General features: G+C 41.5%; 1 protein-coding gene across 2 annotated transcripts in view; it reads left to right on the top strand.

Moving 5' to 3' along the window:
• The window catches only part of LOC105422275 (uncharacterized), a 284,608-nt gene that overhangs the window by 22,589 nt on the left and 239,954 nt on the right, over positions 1-22,065 (top strand). For both annotated transcript variants that reach the window (XM_089076728.1, XM_089076729.1), the window contains exon 2: positions 4,380-5,270. In XM_089076728.1, coding sequence (XP_088932854.1) covers positions 4,380-5,270 — 891 coding nt within the window. The remainder of the gene's footprint in view (positions 1-4,379; positions 5,271-22,065) is intronic.

Raw genomic sequence — 22,065 nt, 5'->3', positions numbered from 1 at the left:
CATGAAAAATTAAAAAATGTCTTTGTTTAAAAAAATATATAATTAAAGTTATATAATAATATAATATATAATAATAAATGTGTGATGGGAATAAATTAACATTTATAAGCAAGGTTTTATGTCACTTTCTAGCACACATTTATTTAGAAATTAAAAATAATTTTATAACCTTATAATTATTTCATTGTGATAAAATGTTAAAAAAAAATTAAAAGACACTTTACATATCTTTTCACATTAATTAATTTTTATTTTTCGATAATACAAAATTTTGTTATTTTTGTTATTGAATGATGTTGGGTTTTGTGTATTATCGATCTATCGATTAACCGTTGTCAGCAACAGTGGAAATGCATAACACTGGCGGAAGGACGATAGAGACTGCGGCTTGATGGCCATTTGGAATTGTCAACGTCTCCCTTTTGCTGCACGCTATGCTGCAGTAAATGGCATTATAGCGTCACGACAAGAATAGTCAGCCCAGGAACTAAGCATAGCAAGTAATGCAGTTGAAACAGGTCGCGGTTGCTTGTCACTGCCAATCTTTGTGCGAGATTTGGTCTTTATTGATAATTAATTGATTAACTGCAGTTATTCGACAAAAAAAGCATCGAAGTAACATAAGTAATACGGCCGATTCTCATCAATATACTGCTGATCGCCAGGCTGTGCATCGTGTAAATTTATGAAACGATTCAAGAAAGGTTGTAATTCATCGTAGTTAATTTAAGCACAGAACAGAAGCTACGGAAGATGAAGCTTTAAAACATAATAAATAATTGCGTTTTATCGACGATAATCAACATGTTATTTCGAGGGATACACACATTCCTCGCACATACGTTGACTTACAGGTCCAGATTAGCTTGTAATTTTCATCGCGCGAGAGCTTGGTTGTAGTAGGTAAATGGTGCGAATCACTGGCCGATAAATACGTCGTCCATGCTTACGATCGCCGTAATAAAGTGGATGCTATCGCTATGGTATGCTTCGTTGACCGGCAACACCGACCAGGAGGCCGAGACCGTCTAACATGCCGGTCGTGTCCGACGCGCGCACACGTACATATACACATACACATATACGTATACGTATCCACACATACACGTGCGTGTGGACGGGGATCTTCATTCAATATTTAACCGGCGATGCTCTCGAGCGAGACGAGAGGAGCCAGGTTTCCTCCATACATCGCATCTCGCTTGTGATTTACGTCCGCGTCCGGAGCGTCCGCTCCCTCCTCCCTTTCCTCTACAGTAATCCGCATCGCTCCCGGATGGCGATGAAGTGTCGGGATATAAATTATCCCGCGGACTAATTAACATTGTTGCCGATATCGCGCGAGAACGCTTCGCCTTCGCGGTAACGCGAGAGGGTTACGAAGATTAATCGCGCGCTTTTGCGATTCGGCGCACTGTGTCAAAGACGTTCCCTCGCGTAGAGGCGCCTCCGAGGATCGCTCGGGGATGTATTCCCGCGGCGGAGTGCACCCGGAATCGCATATCATACGTCAGTCCAGATAGGCATTGATTTATGGTACTCGCGTGTAATAGAGATTATTTATTATTTTACGCGCTTCTCTCTCTTTCTCTCTCTCTCTCTCTCTCTCTCTCTCTCTCTCTCTCTCGCAGCAGCGCCGCTCGTTTCGTATCGCGGTCCATAATTGATGACTATATCATATATTGCGATGGAATGCGCCTTCTAGTTTCGCATATCTTAGATCATTGCGTGACGATGAAGGCAGCGGTACATTGAATAAGTTGAAATACGAATTTCGCAACGCAATGAAGGAATGCAACGCATTATCCAATGAAATATTTGGAGGACTGTTCAGCGACATCTGAGTCTTTTTTAATTTTCTCTAATTTTTTCCCACTTCATATTTATTCCGCGTAACGTTAATGAATTGCACGCGATCGCTACGGATGCACCATCGCCAATCACGAGTTAAGTGCTTCTCGCAGAAGCGCATTTCGTAATGTTCGCGATGACATGATATTTCATTGTGCGCTTGAGTACTCGTTGCGTAATTATCCACGTTCACGTCCGTTCATATCTCTCTTTGACGTTGCGCAGCGATCGTACGTACGCCGCTATCGCGGCCATTTACATGTGCCTGTGTGTATTGACGATCGTCGACTTCTCGTTACCGAGACTACCGTAGGCTACAAACGACCGTTTCTTCAGCGGGTTTCGTGCAAACACAGACTATACGCGCGATACACGTGTCATACAATTACATATGCACATCTCTTGTCCATAGTTCAGCCGCGTTATGGCAATTCAGCCCGACAGTGGAGCACGACGCGACGCGAAATACGCGCCGATTTCACATATCAAGAAAGAAAATGAATTATAGTGTACATGGTGTGTATGTACGTGTATGTACATAGTCGGCGCACAGAGAAAGGAGTAATTATTATTGGTTGCCGAGGCAGTTAGCACGGGCCGTCGATCGATTCATTTAACCATCTAGCCAGTCAGCATCCGGTTGTTCCGAGTCTCTTTAATAGGTTCGGATTTCATTGTAATAAAGTATCCAACGGTCGCGCTACGGGAAACGAAAATAAAATTTACGAGAGAGGGAAAAGCACGCCGGTACGCCGCCGGTTAATAATTTGATTAAAGCACTAAACGCACTCTCGGTTGCGCTTCGAGAAAAGGAGCGGCGGAGAGGGAGGGAAAGGATAACTGACTGCGGCCTGTCGTTTTTGCCGTTTTGCACGGCACAATGAACAGCTTCGGCTTCGCTCTTTGTTCTATTACGTTCTCGATTTATTTCTCGCGCGCACTTTTCCGGTTCGACGCGACGCGCGAGGAAAGGCACACGACCAGAGGCACTCAAGAGGGAACTTTCCCTCTTGATGGCACAAGAACGGCCGCGAAGGAGACACGCGCTTCGAATGAGAGCTGCCTGCGCTGCTCGAAAGATTAGCTCGACTCCGCTCCCACGCCTCATCTCGTTATCGCATCATCGCGGAGATTCGATCTCCAGCCGGGCTCTCGTAGGCTCTCCTCTCTCGCGGGGGGAACGATATAAAATCAGCTCCGGCCGCTGTCGATCCGCTCGCGCGGCTATTTTTGCCCGCCGCGAAAACATGCGAACTCTTCGCTAGACCGAGATTTACTCGAGGAAACGGATATTCGTCTGCAACTTTCGCGTGCTTACGCTTGAAGATGGGATCGCGGAACTTTGACAGTGACGCTGAATCTGCGAAACAGACGCTCACGTCATTGTCAAGGCTCCGCTGAATCAGACGTAATCGAAAAAAATAGTTAATTAAACGCTTCTGCAAAGTAATTCGCAGTAGAAATGACCACCGCTAGGAGGATCGCGCTTGGAAATCTGACTTTGTATTTGCTTATAATTACCAATAGTATTCAGGACATTAGAAACTTCGAGCGGTTATTCTTAGAAAACTGAAAGCATCCTTCATTAAGATAAGGATTCGAAATATATCCAAACATTTTACTCATATCGCACGGGCATCTCGCCGCCGTTTTGCACATTTGTTGCATGAACTTAATGAACTACCGTGAACTTAGTGAACCACCGTCTCTCACCGATATTTTTTACTTTTCTTACCGATATGATCGTTACAAGTATTTACAACTTTTATTTTTTAGATCTTGACTGTTTTTTCCTCTTCTCATTGTACTCTCGAAGGATTCGATCTCATCTCCGGATTGTCTCGTATCTCTGGCGCGACTGGGGTGGTAGCTGGAGCACTTTGCATTCGCGTTTCACGCGCGCGATGACTCACGTCCTCGGGAGCGGCGCATCGCCGTATTTCAGAGAGCAGGAAACCGAGAGGCCGCGGCGCATTATGAAATCGGAGATATTACGGGAGGAAGTTGTATTCCCGGTGGTATTATGGGCGCACGCTTCGCCTAGTCGCGGCGTAAAATATCATCGTTATGCGCCACATGGGGTTGATATTAGCTAACGGCGACACCGTCGTCGTCGTTTCTCGTCGATATTTACTATAAGCCCATTGTTTTACGTATCGCGTCGCAGCTAGCCGGACGATTGCTGCCGATACGGTTGTGCCGAGCCCTACTACCTGACCGATCTAACAGACTATTATGAAAGCGACCGAGTGAGTCGCGCCATATCGTTTAACTTACCTTCGAGCTGACGCAATTCTTATCGCGCACAATCGACATTTTTCTTATCATTTATGTAAATTAATCAGTCGCGAAACGTGAGCCTGTTGCGAGAGAATTTATGCTGTCGCGATTCACTAGATAATTTACGATGATTTAGAAACATGATAGGCTGCTGGTGATGGTCGTAACATTGGTAATGGAGGAACTTAATTATTTTTATAAGAGAACTTGCTGAGATTAATATAATAACATTGTCGATTTTATTACAGGTGATCCCGGCGGATCGTCGGCCGCCAGAGAAAGAAGAGACATGGACCCTGGCTACCGATCAACAGGATTCGTGCGTCTTTTTCGACGGTGCCATCCACGATTCCAAGACGAAGGACGTGCATGATTCCGAGAAAACGCAATTGAAACCGCCCACGGAAGTAACACCTGGGGATGCGGCGGATAATACGGATAATATTTTGCCACGCAGTCAGGAGACCAGGAAGAGCAAGACCAAGAAAGTGAAGAGCTACCTGAAGAAGTGCAAGGGCGCGTTGTCGAAAGGTGATGAGAGCGTCACGGAGAAGAAACGCCAGGAGAATTGCACTTCGTGGTACTTGGAGGACGTTCCAACCTGCGCGAGTCAGCAGGAGGATCGTGACGAACCTCCGGAGAAGTACACGGAATTCCCCGAAGAGAGACTCGAGGGGGCGGCCCGTGATGTGGAGCTTGTCGAAGATCGCGCGTTTGAAACGCTCGAGGAGAATTTCTCGAGGGGCGAGAACCTTGGGGAGACTCCGCACGAGGCTCTCACCAGGCTGTTGGAGGAGGATCGCAGGGCCGATCTTAACAGAAGTAGAACGTCTCTGTACGAGGACGCCAGAGACGCGAATTCAGAGCAATTCATTTCGGATGAGAAAACTCCAACAAAGGAATCGGAGCATCTTCGCGATGAAGGGAAAAAAGATGCGGGAATCTCATTTGAGACACTGACAACGGAAGATACGAATTTGAACAAGTGCGATTCGAGTGACACACTGATAGCGGAAGTTCCGGAAGCGACGGAAACTGCAACGGGTCTCAACTCGGAATTGACGATCACTGTGAAAGAAGAGAAAAACGTGCCGGAAGAACCAACAGATGAAGAATTATCAATTTCTACATTTTGCGGGGTGAGTTTGATCAATATTTTGAATTGATTATTGAGATGTGTAGAAAATATTTTAGAATGGGAAAAGTTTTGATTTTTTTATATAACTAAAAATTTGAAAATTTTCATAAAAAAATTAGATAATATAATGCTGGACTTCTAAGAAGTTGTTCTTGCGTTTGTATGCTGTTAGATTTTATTAGGTAAAATGCGGAATGAATCGGACATCGCATTTTGCGAAAGCGTTTGCGGGAGAACGATCGTCGGTATAAATCATAACGAAGAAAAATAAAACGCCGTAAATCAAAGAGAAGGAAAACGCAAGTACGCCGTATTTCTTCTTATCCGTGGAAATTACGTTTTAATCATTACTAGTAGCGCATTAAGAGCAAGAACATAAATTACGAACGGGGAAGCCTTCCTTTGCCCATACGAAGTATATGTGTTGCAATTCGCTTTACTGCCTTGCGCATGGTAATCGTGGTTGTGGTTTGTATTCAAATTGTACGTTTCTTTTAACGTACATGTATACCTTCTTTGACGGCACCGCTGGTGTCGACGCGAAACTACAATCACCGAACGTATACGACTCGTCGAATATCAGGAAGATTTAATATTATTTGCAATTATAAAGTTTCGCCATTTATAAAAGTTTACGCCATAATGATAATCACGAAGCAATACAGCAAAATTTATTAGCGAAAGACATTTACAACGCAGATGTTGTTACGAAATGATTTCACGTTATTGACAACATATATAGTCACATTTGTAAAAATACACAGCATACACACTGAGAAAAACATTTAGTTGAAAATGGACAAATCAGAAGATTCTGATTATATCAATCATTCTAGTTACCTCAACTAAAGTTTTAGTAGATTTAAGCGGAAAATTCTGATTTGTCCTTTTCCAACCAGATAATCGGAATTCTGATTGATATAATCGGAATCTTTTGGTTCGTCCATTTTCAACCAGACATTTTTCTCAGTGTAAATATCACGATTAGATTTTTAATTATCAACAAATTGTTGTCAATGAATATATATATTGATTTTTCGATTGCGTGATATCAGCTTTATTCAATCAATTGTTGTGCGCCATGTGGAATTTCGCGTAGGCGCAACGTCCAGAATTCATCTCTTTTGAATTGCATCTTGCCGATGACAATTCACGCGAGAAAATATGACTCAGCGAATATATCTGATACAGAATGTTATTTCGCCTAACGCTTATGACATCCTGATTGAAAGTTTAAGCATCTCAACTTTCTCTGCACGACCTCGTCTAGAGACATGCCCCTCGCGCCACTTGACTTATTCGCATTCATGCACATGAAATTAAAGTCACTTGTCTAATGGCATTAATGTCTGCTTAAAATATTTATTTATTAATCCCTTCATTGAAATATTTTTGCTTAAATTTAATAGCACATACTGCAATATAGTTGAACAGTTGGATTTTAGATTCGTATTTACATTTTCTTTCTATAAACAATTATATTTATTATATAGAAAAGAGAAACTAGTATTCTAATATTAGGAACTTTTAATCTTGACAATTTGTGCACATCTCTTTGGTATTCAAATTAATCAGTGTTATTATTATTAAGCATTTTTTATTAGACAGCTCTATTGTAACACTAAGGAAAGATTGTGAAAAAAATTTAATTAGTGACAATGCTCGCCTAAAAATTATATTAAATATAAGAAAGCGTACAATGCAAAAATCTATTGTGTATATATCTAATTATTCGATTCGATGAATTTGACAACGTGTCATTAATTTAATTAACGACCATTCGAATTGCAATGGCCGATTTTTGTCAGTAAAATCGCGAATAGGGAAGCGCAGACTCTCTCACTCAGATACCTACATAATGCCTCCTCTACGCGAACGGAACAATTCGATTTCTCGATTGCACGAGTTAGCTTAGGTTCGCCGAGGTGCTTGTTAGGGCGGACCAGGCGAACCGGAGGTGTGTATGGGAATTGCGGGTCGTGCTCATTAATTATATCGGACGTGATCTATCTGGACCACGGCTGTGGTTGCGCGGTCGCTGGAGAGTCACCACGTGCACTCCAATGCGGGCGTCGTGCATCGGCGACCATGCCGTTTTGCTGGAGTCTCATAGGAGGCAGAATCGTAACAAGTCCAACTAGTACCCCTGATTAATCTACCTTTTACATTACTTGATCCGGTAATACTCCTCTCTGTCTCGCGCTCTTCCCGTACACTGTGTGTTCCCTAGCCCTAGCAGCTGCCCAGTTCATTAATTCCTTCCTACGGCTTTGCTAAATGTATTAAGCTTATAGACCTATATTTATGTAAGATTAGTAAGTGTAGAGTCGTAAAGGTGAACAAACCCAAGCATCGAATTGAATTTCCGTCATTGTACGATAGCTCGAGAGAGTATATCCCGCATATTAAAATTAAACGTGTAACTTTAACTACTCCGCATAATGTACTTAATTTATTCCTACAGATTTATCATCGTGGGGCTAATTGTATATTCGAGAAATCGCGCGCTTTTGTCCGAAGCTAACGGCCGTTGTAAAATTCTACCGCGTATAACTGTATGAGAGCAACAGTTAGATTTCCGTACACACGCGGTTCCATATGTTTGAAATCGATCGTCCGACGTTCGATTACAATTCAGGGTAATCAGTAATCATCTACATATAGCGGGACCCGGTTTTACTAGCGGGTAGGAGCTGACGCGCCTCGCAGAAAGACGCGGAAGTCCCATAGGTGCGTGCGAGTTCATTCCACTTGTCTCTAGACAAGCGACGGCGAAGTCTCGAGGCGGTGTATAGCGGAGCTTCGTGAGCGAGCACCGAGTGGTATCCGCGAGGTGGTTGCGTTTACACCGGCATTAGTTCGCGTCGCGTCCACGAACGTGCTGCGTATGCGTGAACGTATGCACGCACACACGCACGCACGCACGCACGCACGCACGCACGCACGCACGCACGCACGCACGCACGCACGCACGCACGCACGCACGCACGCACGCACGCACGCACGCACGCACGCACGCACGCACGCACGCACGCACGCACGCACGCACGCACGCACGCACGCACGCACGCACGCACGCACGCACGCACGCACGCACGCACGCACGCACGCACGCACGCACGCACGCACGCACGCACGCACGCACGCACGCACGCACGCATGCACGCGGCATGCGTACGCACACGCATTATGGGGTGGAGTAAATCTGGCCAGCCAACCAGTGCCGATCGCCGCTGAAACGCTACCCGATCATCAGTCGTGAAAGTGTAGCCGCGGAAAATGATTACCCGCGCGCCGCGCCAGTTGTGCTCGCTGCGCGAGCACACCCGCTTTCCTCTGTCTTTTTGCCGATCCTTCACTCTGTTACTCTCCCTCTTCGTTCCCTCTTTCCTCTCGCGGGAGAGCCTCTCTTTTGAACCACGCATCTACGGAGTGTCTTGAAATTCGCGCCGTACATCCCGACGATTGCTTCTCAAGCGAGAATGAACATTTTTCTAAAGTTTAACGAAAGATTACTGTTTACTGCAGCCTTTTAATTCTTAGTCTTAGTAAATATCTTGATAAGCAAATTAGAAGAATAATTCTTTAGTCTATTGGTACTTGCACATCTTTGAAGTTTAATCACTGAGGGCTTATAATTTGTAAAATTGTGCCTCGATATCGAGGTTATTCTTTTCAGTTTGATGTCTAGTATGTGCTATTAATCTATGCACAACAGCGAGTGCATCGAGACACCCCGTATATCTGTGTCCCATTACCTTCACATTGGATTATAGATTAAACCGCACCTCCAGCGTAGACGCACGGAAAACGATAAGCGGAGAATACAGCGCGGGATTTATTGTAATTGGCGGTAATGACGGTTTTATGCCGCCGCCGCCGTCGCCGCCACCACCACCAATCACTATATTCTTCTCTATGCTGCTCGTCAATACGTACGGTCGTAAGTTAGGAAAACTGATTGCGAACGCATGCACTCGTATGTGATAGGTTTTAAAGTTAGAAATAAAAGGTACCGTTACTCCTTGCACATTCTGGCAAATCTAGCAAAGCTGCATAATGTTCGAAAGATAAATCAACGTAGATTATTCTTCATATTATTTTAAAGTTGCATATTAATCAATGCAATTTTACTCCTTATGAATTGATTAAAACGAAATATGATTATTTTTTAAATGCATCTTGCACGACGAAGAGATAAAAAATATGTCATTGCTATAGAAAATCCAAACATCATTGAATTACAGTTTCGTAAATGAAATTAATCAATAATCGTGTATTGTTCGTGAAATATTTAATTTTAATGTCAATGATTCCCGAATATGTATTTACTGTGTGAAAGTTGATTTCATCTTGTCTTGTTCATTTACCGATTTATAATTGAAGAAGACAATTTGATATTTTCGGAGCATCCTGATAAAAACCTTGGTATTATGAAAACCCGTCTTGTAAAAAGGAAAGTGGCATCGAAAATTGCGTTCTGTTGACGCAAAAATCTGCAGAGGTTCTTTTTTTTCGCTCGAATCGCGAAACGTATTTTTAGAAAGGTTCTTCTGTAGATTTCGAAAGCGGGAAAGGTAAAAATCCTAACGACTTTTTTACGTGATCTCATCAAGAGTAACGCGATACCATGAAGATCGATGTAGGTTTATTGGGTCTCTTTCGTGCTCTCCAATTCTTCGTCACTTTCTTTGGTAATCCAGCATGGCGTTTGTATTCATCTGTGAAAGATGGATCGTTCTCTTGCAGAAGAATAAGAATGAGAAGGAGGAAGAAAAAGAAGAAAGTTAACTGTAACATGTAGTGCATTCTTCTTTGTCATGTCAAGATCCTTCTCATGTTTTTTTTTATTTTTTTTATTTTATTAAACTTAACCTCCGATCTCATAAATCTTATCTTTTAACTGTGGGAATTATTATCTTGCGCGATTCTTTTTTTTATCGCTCGATATTCAGTTTCTGACTTCACAATTTTCTATGTTAAATTTCAATGGCCAATCATTATTATACAACTATCATATAATTTTAGGTAGAAGAAATATTATGTATTTATGAAAAGTGCGTTTACAGAATAAATGCAATTTTATTTTTTGAGGCGGCTCGTCCTTGAAACTTTTTTGAAGTGTTAACGTAATAGCCATTTTTGCCATTTTTCGTACCGTAGCAATGGCACACTTTGTATAAGAAATCATATAAAAATTCCTCGTTCGTTTCCTTCTTCCAAAATAGATTAGAGTTCGTGATTCCCAAAGATGTCGGACGAGGTTTGACCGAGTTTCTCTTTAGCCTTTTTTTATTTCGACGTTCCGAGGTGTAAGGGTCAAATAAAGAGTCGATCTCTTATTGAACTGTGGCCGGCGCTCGAGATCATCGGCGCTCGCCGATGCCGCGATCGAATCGCGTGGCGCGCGAGTCTCTCGAGAGCGACAGGCCGAGTCGGGATTATTCCGCGTGACTTCCGATCGGTATATAGTTTAGCGGGCCATTCTTTCCTCCCGGTGACTTTCGCCGCGGCGAGGCGCGGCGAGGCGCAGAGAGCGTCGATGTCTTCCCGACGATCGCAGCCCGAGGCGCGGCGATAATAAGGTGTCAACGTTCGCGGATCCCGGTGCATATCGGGCCCCGATGTCGGACGATTTCCGGGTTATGTTCGTGCGGACCCAAAGGGCTCTCGTTCTCTTTGTAATTGCAGAATCATGCGGCGACAAGCGCGGACGGACAAATAATTGACAAACTTGCTAGCATCGAAAGCCGCGATAAGCCAGGCTAAGATTATTTCTTGTATCGCAAAGATAAAGGACGCGTTACTATTTTAGGAATTAAGTTTTTTCCTCAAGAAGTAAATTCGCAATGAAAATCTGTATTATTATCGTTCATTTTTTTTTCCCTATCCCTTATATTATAATGTTTGTAATTCGCAAAACGCGCGCGTAAGACATGTTAGGGTTTTAAAATACGAGTCATCTATCGTAAGATCGAGATAAACCGAGATATGATTGACGACTTCGGAGGACGCATTTGTTTTTCTTTTCCTTTTTGCCAGGCGATTAGTTGCATAAGATATCCTTGCATTGCGACAATTATGGTTTTGTGCGTTTTGCGCGGCGGCGCAAAGACAACGAAAGAGCCGATGAACTTTCTCAAAACGACTGCGTGCTCTCGTCATTAATATTGTCCGACTGCGGAACAGCAACATTCGATACCCACCACTTTAAACGTATACGATTACAATCCTCGCTACGGTACCCGACTACCGTTAAATATATGTTTTACATCGTGTTTGTGCCTCGGCTCGAGTCGAATCAAGGAGGCAGCGAGTGTTACGTGTTTCACATCGTGTTCAACGTGCTGCGCCGGTTAGAATGGTGGGTTCGGGATCGACTTTCAAGGTCGCGAGCTTTTCCTGTTCGACGGTGAGTTAGAAAGAGAGAGAAGGCAGGTAACTAATAACCAATTAAATTTCGCGGTTTGTCATTTTTCGTATTCATGATACATGTTAAAGCGATTTTGCGGCTTACCGCGAGCATTGCAATTGATTCCACTTGGCCGACCGCGTCTTTTCTTTCCGATTAATCGAGAGAGCCACAAATGGTACCTCGGCTACATTTTTTATCTTATATCCTTACCATTAATATATTTTTCTATTATAAGATGAACATTTCCTATATATTTTATTAATAGGGACTAGAATGAAAATTTTTTTACATCAGCGATATTTTTTTCTCGACTGAATCGACTGAAATTTAAATAAATGTCCCGTATTCCGTGTTGCACGTCGATCGAACTGTTCGCAAATGTGCGAACCGATTTATTCGTTATGCTCGTCGCACGACTTTGAAAGAGGAACGTGTCGCTCGCGACGTCCCGGACGTTTCTCTTGGACCGGGAGGCTGCGACAGCACGATCCATCGATTTCCGGTCGCTGCGGTCCCAGGCGATATCGCGAACCGATCGATTCACCCGTTAGCGCCCCTGCTCTGACAGATGGGAATCGTTCAAGATATGTTCGGCGGGAGAAAGTGATTTGACAGCGGACGTCTCTCGTCGTCGTAGCGCACGCTGGATCTCTCGTGATGGTCGTGATACGACGATATCTTCGAGCAACATCTGATCTCGCATACGCGATCGCCGTGCCGCCGCTGCCGCCGCATGTCACTGCCGCGCGTCGAGCGGGTCACGTTTCCGGTAATTAATGACTCGCGTCATCGTCGAGGTCGGGGCGGATGGTTACATCTGTCGGATGGATTGTTCGTTGCAGGCCGATGCGGACCTCCGATGTGAGGGAATTGCGAGGGAATGGCTCGAACGATAAAGGAGTTCCACTTGAGAAGATTTCCCTCATGAGAAACGCTGAAAGGAGATCGTAAAGTCAAGCCTCAAGAAACTCGTATCATAAAATGTAATTCGGAAATCCTCGCGCGCGCGATACAGCTCTTATTTCCCTTTCTTATAAATAATCAAAGTCATATATATTTTTGACGTCATTATATATTTTGGAAAGATGTAAAAATGCGAGACCAATATATATTTTCTCTCGGCGCTAAATTGATTATACAGAGATAACGTCATAACAGTCGATCTGAGAAAGAGAAAGTTATGATTCTGATGAAGTTTAGAATAATTTGTTCCAATTCTTTCTTTATATCAATGTAATTTATTAATCAGTTTACATTCGCAAAGTTATAATAGCGTGAGTTGTATAACATATAACATGAGAAGGATATAAAGGCTTGATTATTCATTTTAATTCGAATCGGTAAGTTTCGTGAGATCACTTATATATTCCGAAAGATTACAGTATCGATTAATGTCCCGCGGTAAGACTCATTTCCGCGAGATTGCGCCTGTTTCACAATGAAGAATCGTCCGATCCGCATTTAGGACAAGCCTTGCATGATTCTATTTTCAAGTTCCGTACGCGTGCACCGTGCTTGGCCTATATTCCAGAGCTCTGCAGTGCATACATTACGAGTGATCGATCGCGAGTACCTTGCGTGGTGTTTCACTCGTAAACTATGTCAACTTTACAGTTCTTAGGCGTAATGACAATCGAGTTACTTTTGATCCGTGTCTATTAATGCTGCTATAGTCATTTATTTCTAGCCTTTTAGCGTTAAAACCTTGTAGATCGCGTCACGAAACACGTGTTGTATTAACTTGAAAGGATATATTCGATACATATGTATATCTAAAAGTATAGGCGTACGGTTATGCATATGTGTTATTTTAATTTAAAATAACGCATGATTTTTTATACTAAATTTGATTTATTTATGTTTGTTACAGAAAATTTACTTTTTCTAATTATACCTTACTTTATAAGTATTATATAATGTCAATTAAAATTTATAATTTTAAAAATTTATTTTTCTCATCTCTCAAGAATTGCTTGATGCCAAAATTTATAGGAACGCATTTTCATTTTCATTTTCTGCATATTTTGCAGAAATTGAAAAAGCAGTGATTAGTAAGAAAATAATTTTTGTTCTGCGCTCGTAGCGATCCTGTCGCGAGTTACGAACTTCTTGCTTAGTACTTCTAGGGCCTGCATCGCTCATAGAAGTCTCGACGTGATCGACTGCCGACCGCGAGTGTCAACGCCGGTATCATATCAACGGTAACGCGTCGTTCGTGCGGCATCGAAAATCACTGGCTCGGCTCTTGCACGGGGATATTAGGTAATAGCTGGTCATTATTGGCGTGACGTGAGTGTCCCGGGGGGGTCGCGCCTTTCAACGTCGGCGCGCGCCTTGTTCTCCTCTTCTTTTTCGCCGGTGTGATCACACCCAGACCCGGCGACCCACATCCCACGCTTGGAGCACACGTTGAGGCTCCTCTTCCGCCACGAGGATGACATTTTCTACAACGTGGCCACGTCCTAGACCCCCTCGTCCGCGACTCCCTTGCTCGGCACGGGCACGACGGGATCGTGCGCGATCCGTGTGCTCTCGCGTGTACCGTATCGTGTACCCGACCGCGCGAACTATCTCCGTACGTTGTGACAAATTTATGGAGTCAACTCCGCCGTTATGATTGAAGTCTCCACGGGACGTAGCCCGACGGAGAAGGGCCTGGTAACGACGACAAGACGCGGCAAGACGCGCCGCTATTGCGCCACGAGGAAAGTGGAACGATGTATTTATCTTCGTGACATAAAGGGTTGCCGATACCGCTCATCAGCGGATGGAACTGAACTTTAATTTCCTTGAGGAATTTCGCAGATGCACGTGACATTTCCTACGGAGTGCTCTTTCCGATTGAGTGAAATAAGACGTTTTCATTTAGACGTTTCATTTATAAATTTTTTCAAAATTTTCGACATCGTTTTTTTCAAAATTTTTACTTATAAATTTTCCAAATTTTCGAGTTTTTAATTTAAAAATTTAAATTCGACTTTTTGTTTTTTTTTTCTATATTTTCAAATAAACAAGGATAATGAGAGAAAGGATTTATCTAATTTTCTATCTAAAGATATCTTCATAAGATTTGCAGAATTATTTATGTATCTAACTTACATAAAATTATAGAACTATTAAAAATGTTGAAGTTAGAATTCGCAATGGTTAATGAGTTTCCACGAAATGATACGCCAGTTTTACAGACGCGTGACCGGTAGAAAGTACCTGGCAGTAAGTTGATCGCACCTTAGCGGTTTCTTTCGCAAAGAAAGCCGAACGTGCAGAGGCGCGAAGGGTCGCTCGAAAGTCGGAGATAGTGGACGAAGGAGAAGATGAGCAGTGGGAAGATGGGAAAGGAATAAGACGACGAGGAAGAGGAATCGTTGCCGCGTTAGCAACGCTTGTAGTCCGTCAAGCATCGCGACGCTGGATGTCTCTCTTCATTAAAGTCCGCTCTGGCGTCCTGGTGTGTCGGAACGTTCACCTGGACGGCTCAATCGGGTCCTGGAACGACGGGAGGATATCACATCCTTCTTCCGCATCATCCTCTTCTCCTTTTTCATCCAGCTACCAGCGGGTCCTCTCTTCTAGGCGCGAAAGCTCCCGATAGTTGGCGTTCTTTGAGGTCACGTCGGTATCTAGCATCGCAATTAAAGGTCATCTCTCGAGTTCCCCGGTAATCGTCGCGGAGAAACGCTATGCCAGCAACAAGACTCAAGCTCGATTCTTAAAATTGTCGAGTATTGCGTCGAGTTTTCCTCTGACCTTTATCTCGTCTACGGTTCATCGATCAAGTCAGAGTATTAAGAGATGTTATAATATCAATAATGCATTTAAATTAATGATTTTACTCACATAATTGACATTTTATAATAAAAACCCTGTTACAGCATAAAGTTTCTGATTAAACAGATATTTATAGAAATGTAGATGTCTAAAAAAACATAAAAAAATAACAAATTTATTTTATGAACGAAAAATTTTTATTTCTAGTAAGATTTAAACTATAACTTAATATAGATGACTTTGAATTATGAGTAATACTTTATTTCACGTGTGACTAATTCTCAAGTTATTATTATTGTCTCTTGATTTCAGTAATTTTGATATTTAATTATGGAATAAAAATTTAATTATGAAAATTTGTTAATAATGGCGAACATATTAAAATTTTATCTTTTCAGTGTCTTACAAATTAATTTTTCACGATTTTCAAAAGTATTTCATTGCATTGCAATAGCATTGCAATCTTGAAACTTTTACAGTTTGCATCTTTATATATTTATAAACAAAGCAATGAAGAATACATTTTATTAATATCTAAAATGATAATATGCGTGTAAATGAAATATCATTTTTATGCACGTAAAAATATCACGTTATAAAATAATATATTGATAATAAAATAATCACGTTAATAATATTCACGTTTACAAGGATGAATCAAAGAGCGTTTTATAGATCGATGACATAATTCTGCGTACATCTACGCGACTCGCGCGATGTCGCTCGATCTTTTTGTTTGCCATTAAAATTCTAGGTAAACATTCCTGCGATGTTAAGAGCTCATTAGATACATTTCCGTGCTGTCTAGCAGTAGTGATGAGTCAGATCTGATGGTGAAATGGAAACTAAGACACGGTGTGATATATAAGTAGGCATATGACACCATTTGGATCGTCAAAGGAATAACAAGAAAAGATAATTATTAGCAGGAACCTTACGCATTCTTATCTTTCGCCGACTCTGCACATGCCATTCTCAATATTTACGGTTATCATAATCACGTAGTACTTGCGATATGCATATGTAAGCACGAGCGATTTTGTGACTATTTTCTACATATATCATACATTACTCTAAAAATACTTTTAATATTGCATTTAATTATTGATAATCTATTTTACTTGTGATTTACGACGTCAATTTTATATTACATAAAATGGTTGTTTAAGACTGTGAACATCTGAGAACCGAAGATATCTTTTATGATGCAATTGATATTTTATTTATTTTATATAATATTTTATCCTTTTTTAATCTATACGTAATCTTTATAAATCTTTAGCACGTTTAATTTTGATATCGTTTTTTTTATATTTGTCTAAGATCGACGATCGATATTTATTCCTATTAAACTGTTATTTATTAAAGATATATTTATTCTGATGTATTTTATTTTAAAGGGAGGAATTAAATTAATCGTTTTTATGAATTTCATGTGAAGTTGTCTCGTGAATTCTAGTCAGATTGTGATCGTTCTTGACAAGTAATAATATGTCTGTCGGCCGTAATTGTCTTCTTAGAATGAAAGAGTTAAGCGAGATACAAAAAGCACGACTGTTGTAACTTCATGATTCATCGATCGGTCGGTAGATGCGCAGTTGGATTTCGTGTAGATGATTACTTTGCGAGATATGATATTGCTTCGATTGCAAATATCTTTGAGAAGCTGTACTTTATCGCAGGGGCACGTGGGCGCTAATATGCCGAGAAGTGCAACGAATATATTCATATGTGAAAGGCGAACATAATTGTGCTTGACGTTCCTACCTCGGTCCCGCAATTAGTTTCCTTTTAAATAGATGAAAACACGTCATACACTTACAGAGCTGTAATATTATGTGCTGATTTCGTAGTATTTACGTCGTAAAGTAAGTGTCATTTTAAATCAAATGTGCAAATACCCCCAAGTCCTTGAATCTTCGAGTTTGAAAGGCTTTTAATAAATTTTTATAATCAACCTTCGTAGGCGATCTTTCTTCGTTCTAAATGGAACGTTTATTAAGTCAAGGAAGTTTTATTATTATTATTATTATTATCTGTCTCCTTTTCTTTCATCATCGTTCACTTTCTAAAATTGATCCCGCGTGTGAGAAACGGCAATGAAAATGCGATTATTTGCATCAGCCTATTTAAATTTACAAACTAATATGTGTTAAAGGCCGCCTTTCGTTTTCGCCGTGACCGCTCTCATTTGCATGGTATTAGCCCCTTAAGGGAGTAAACCACAACAAGGAGGAGAGAAAGTATGCACACCCACCCACGCCGCCGGCTATATCGACCACTTGGGTCTCGTTGCAAAAGATACCGCGTCGTCGATCCCTCGAAAAAGCATATGACAGAACACGCTCACTGTGCTGTCCGATGGAGCAACACGCGCGACAGTCCGTGTACGTTTAACGTTAAATGCGGCTGTCTGATTCTCGTTGCCGTGAGCAATCCCCGTATTAGTCAAGCAAATGTCAGACTCGGACAGAAACGTTTAACGCGGTGAAAACACACAAGTTCGTATGCCCCGCGTTTTATTTTTAATGCCTTACCGTTTATTATATTAATCTGCAGTTAAGGCACTCTGAAATGAAATCATACAGCAAATTTCTATAACGGCGCAGCCTTACTTATCTTTTTTTCTTTTCTTTTCTTTTTCGACGATCACGGGGTTGGTTTCACCGATCTCGATTAACGATGTAGTCCAACGATGTGATGTCCGACCGCCGATGCGCCGCGAGCGAAAAGCTCTCCGGAACGCGATCGCCGACATTGACGAAATCAATCGCATCTAGGCGTTTAACGACCGTCATAAATCAGGACTTAATCGCATACTAATCGCAGCGTCCGCAGGGGCGAGAGTAGATTCTCGCTCTTATGCGAGGTGAGATCCCGTTTTTTTTTCCTCCTCTCAGTCGATCGACTGTTTGCCGCTGAAGTCATTAGCGACGACAGATTCATATAGCACTATCGTGTTGGGAATTATAAATTCCAGAGTGAAATTACAGTTGGCACGATTGAAGAAACGGATTGGAGTGGCGGGGGAACATTCCTCTTCGCGAAATGTTTCTATTCTCACGCGTCCTCGGCGTACTTCTTTTATTTCGCTTTTTAGCGTGCAATGTAACTTCACCGGAGTTGTTCGCTAATGTCTTACTCAATTTTACAAAAATCGATTATCGTGCCGATTTTTAACATAGGCATTGCTATTGATTATCGCGATACAGAATTACTTAAAATACGATGCATGAGAACGATAGCTTTGTTATTAGAGGGGTTGTTGTAGCAGCAACAAGAAATCATATCGACGTGCGTCGCTTTCAGAGAACCATCAATTTTTCCACATTTATTTTGAAGAACCGGTTAAACAACTGAATTGTATTTTCTTGTATTTATAATTTCTAGAACTTTTTAAAGCGTTTTTCCTTTTCAATATATATACCTTTTTCCGTGTGTGATTTTAAGGGTGTTGATTAATTATCTTTCAAAATTACACGTGCTGTTGGCATATTCAGAACTCGAGACGTGCCACATGGGTGGTGATCTCGCTTAATTATTCGCGCGAATGAGCTCTCTTGAGCTACCCATTCCTTTTTCATGGTGTGTTCGCGTCCGTTACCAGGTAATACGTCGTAAATGGGCGCGCCAGCAGTGAAAGAGAGAAGAAAAGGAAAAGAGAGAAGCAGCGAGCTCGGCAAATGAATTGAAATTCCGATTGAGCGATCGTCATCCTCTTGTTTCTGTCACGAGGCATAACAAACACAAAGCGGTACCATTTTTTCGTACAACACTTTGTATGCTTCGTAGAGAGGCCCATTTTACTTAGAAATGACTGATGTCATCGACACTGTAAATGCATACATTAAAAAAGATACAGTCGGAGTCTCTCTAACTTTCTACTGTATGTAATTGCCTGTTGAGAAAAGGGAGGGACAAGGTAATTCTAACATTTTTTTTTACAAAATAACAATTGAAATATAATTTGTGTCATAACAATATTTATCTATCAGGGAAGCTAATAATGTCTCAACCTTCATACAAGATAAATGCAGTGGTACAAAATATTTTTAATATGTTTTCGCTTGGTAAAAATAATATTGAAAAGATATCGCGATTAGAATCATCAATGGTGTTAACTTTCTCGTCGACGCGGAAGCGTTTGGACAGGGAAAGTTGTAATATGTAGTTGATGAATTTCTTATGTTAAATTTTGATCGAGACGATCGAGATTGTCAGGGAAGAGTAATTCGACTTCATCAAAGGTATCTTGCCACACACAAAAGTAGTTATTGCTCTCATGATAAAGCAATCCTAACGAAAGATGAACTTTCTGTCGCAATTTGTCGTGATTTACTCACAAGCATAAATTTCGTAAGACGAAACTAGAGGTGCATTACTATGATTATCGGGAAATTATTGCTAATCATTGTTGCCATTTTTTGCTCTTTCTTCAGAAGTTAGCCTAATATCTCTAGTGATTGGTAGTCACGTTTTAGGTTTAATCGCACCTTAAATCCGAATCATGGTTATTGTCGCAACTGTCCACGGATATTATACCGGTAATTTAAATTAACGTTGCACTCTGAGATCTGATGAGGTTTTGCGGTGAAATCTGATTAATTTACTTGAGAAAGACGTTTAGTTTGCGAGACATTTCGTTCCGATTTTCAACTGAACTTATGCTCCATTATTTAGTCTAATATATATTATGTAACATATATCAAGAGAAAGATAGTGCATTGAGAAAAAAATTAGATATATTGGTATGTCTTCTTACTTATATTAAATGTGATTTGTGATTAAGATATGATAAATCAATTATAAGATTTATACATATATTTATTAGTTAATTATAATTTCTGTCATGAATGTCAGAATGTCATGAATGTCAGAATGTCATTCGAGAAAAGATTTAAATATTTTAATAACCTGTATAAAAAAAATAATTTTAATTAATATATATTAATATTATTGCTATGCAATAAATTAATTTATTATGGGCAGTGATTTTTAAATTTATTAATATTTTTTCCATCTTATAATTATTTTTAGACTGTAATTTTATTCATGAATTTATATGCTTTTGTTTTATACTTTTTTCTCTAAATCGGAAAATTTTGACCACAATTAGCAGTTTTCTGTTTCCGATGATGGACCAGTCCCGCTCAGATTCCTGTAATTCCCATCATGACTGTCGACATTTACAAAGGGCAGCGACCTTTCCGCTTCCAGTCCGCTCGTGAACGGCGTAGAGCCGGTGGACAAATATTTGCAGTATCGTCGCTGCCAGAAGCGTGTGCGGTTGGTTCAGGGTTAATAAAAGCAACCGGAGTAAGCGGAAAAAGCCGGGAAGATAGAAAGAAGCGGAGAGATAGAGGGAGAGAAGGAAGGAGAAGACGGAGAGGGAGAGCGAGAGCGAACGCGGCGAACACGGTGCACTCGCCTCTCATGCCACTCAAGAGGTGGTTGCTCCTGTGGTCGATCGGTACGAGCACGAGACTCGAGTTTCCACCTACGAGTCGCCAGGAGGGACGTTTCCGTGCGCCGCGCCGATCCGAGCCGGTCCGCGCCAGTAGAAGAGGGATTTCATTCCGCGCGCTGTTCCGTTTGAAGAGCTGCCCGCCGTTCGCGCCGAGGGATTCATCCTCTCCTTCATGTACGAGAGTAGATCCTTCGTGATCGTCGTGCCAAGCGCGCGCGAGGCTGTGGCCGAGGTGAAAGTCTCTCCCTTTTCTCTTCTTTTAAGCGGAGAAGTTTACTTCGCCTTCGCACGGGTGAGGTAGCCGCGGAGTAATCTGCTCGCGGAAAATAGCGATGCGTGTATAAGGGATCGGATCTTCCTAATCTTTCTCGTCTTCCTTCCTGTGGACTTTTTTTTTTTGTCCTTTCTTCTGTATATAAATCAGATTCTATACATAGATTCTGTATGCACTCTAATTTTTATCTATCATTCTTATCTCCTTTCATTAGGATACAAAAATAGGAAGCGATGATCTATCACCTGTGGCTATATTTATCTATATCACGGACACATAAATCAAACGAATCCTTTAAGATAAAAGTGTCGTTGATAAGAGCAAAATATAATAGCCTTTAGCGTTGATGATATGGTATATATATATATATATATATATATATGCTTAAGACCCCACCGCGCGATTTCGTCGAACTATTTTCTTCGTTTTGCGACACGTCCCGTCATTGTCGCGGCGGAACTTTCTGTTATGTAACTACCATCGGTGCGCTTGATCCCCGGTTAATCGATGTGGTTTCGAAAACGGCGCGATTTGCGGGAATTGGGAGATTATCGTGGCGTTGGTAACGAAATCGACTTTCCGCGCGAGGCGTGGACGAGGGCAAGCTAGTTCGCATGCAAAGTGCCGTTTGCCTTACAGTTGGATAACACGAATGGCAATTATTCGTGACTCACTCGATTAGTATTTATTACTACTAATTAGTATACTGCGAACACACACTCCTCAGCATTGGGCTTTCTTTCAGCGTTCTTCATATTCTCGCATATATCGTCGCTGTCTTGTCGTCAAGACTGAAGATCAACCGGAATTTTATTTTTTACGTCTAGAATATTCACCAATGGAATCTCTCACTGATACTGTTTTGCTGTCGT

This window comes from Pogonomyrmex barbatus, unplaced genomic scaffold, assembly GCF_055798465.1.
Source record: "Pogonomyrmex barbatus isolate J1 unplaced genomic scaffold, ASM5579846v1 scaffold2, whole genome shotgun sequence".
In the NCBI taxonomy this organism is placed as follows: domain Eukaryota; kingdom Metazoa; phylum Arthropoda; class Insecta; order Hymenoptera; family Formicidae; genus Pogonomyrmex; species Pogonomyrmex barbatus.
Note: the sequence above shows the minus strand (reverse complement) of the source record. Positions and strands in the feature narration are given on the sequence as shown.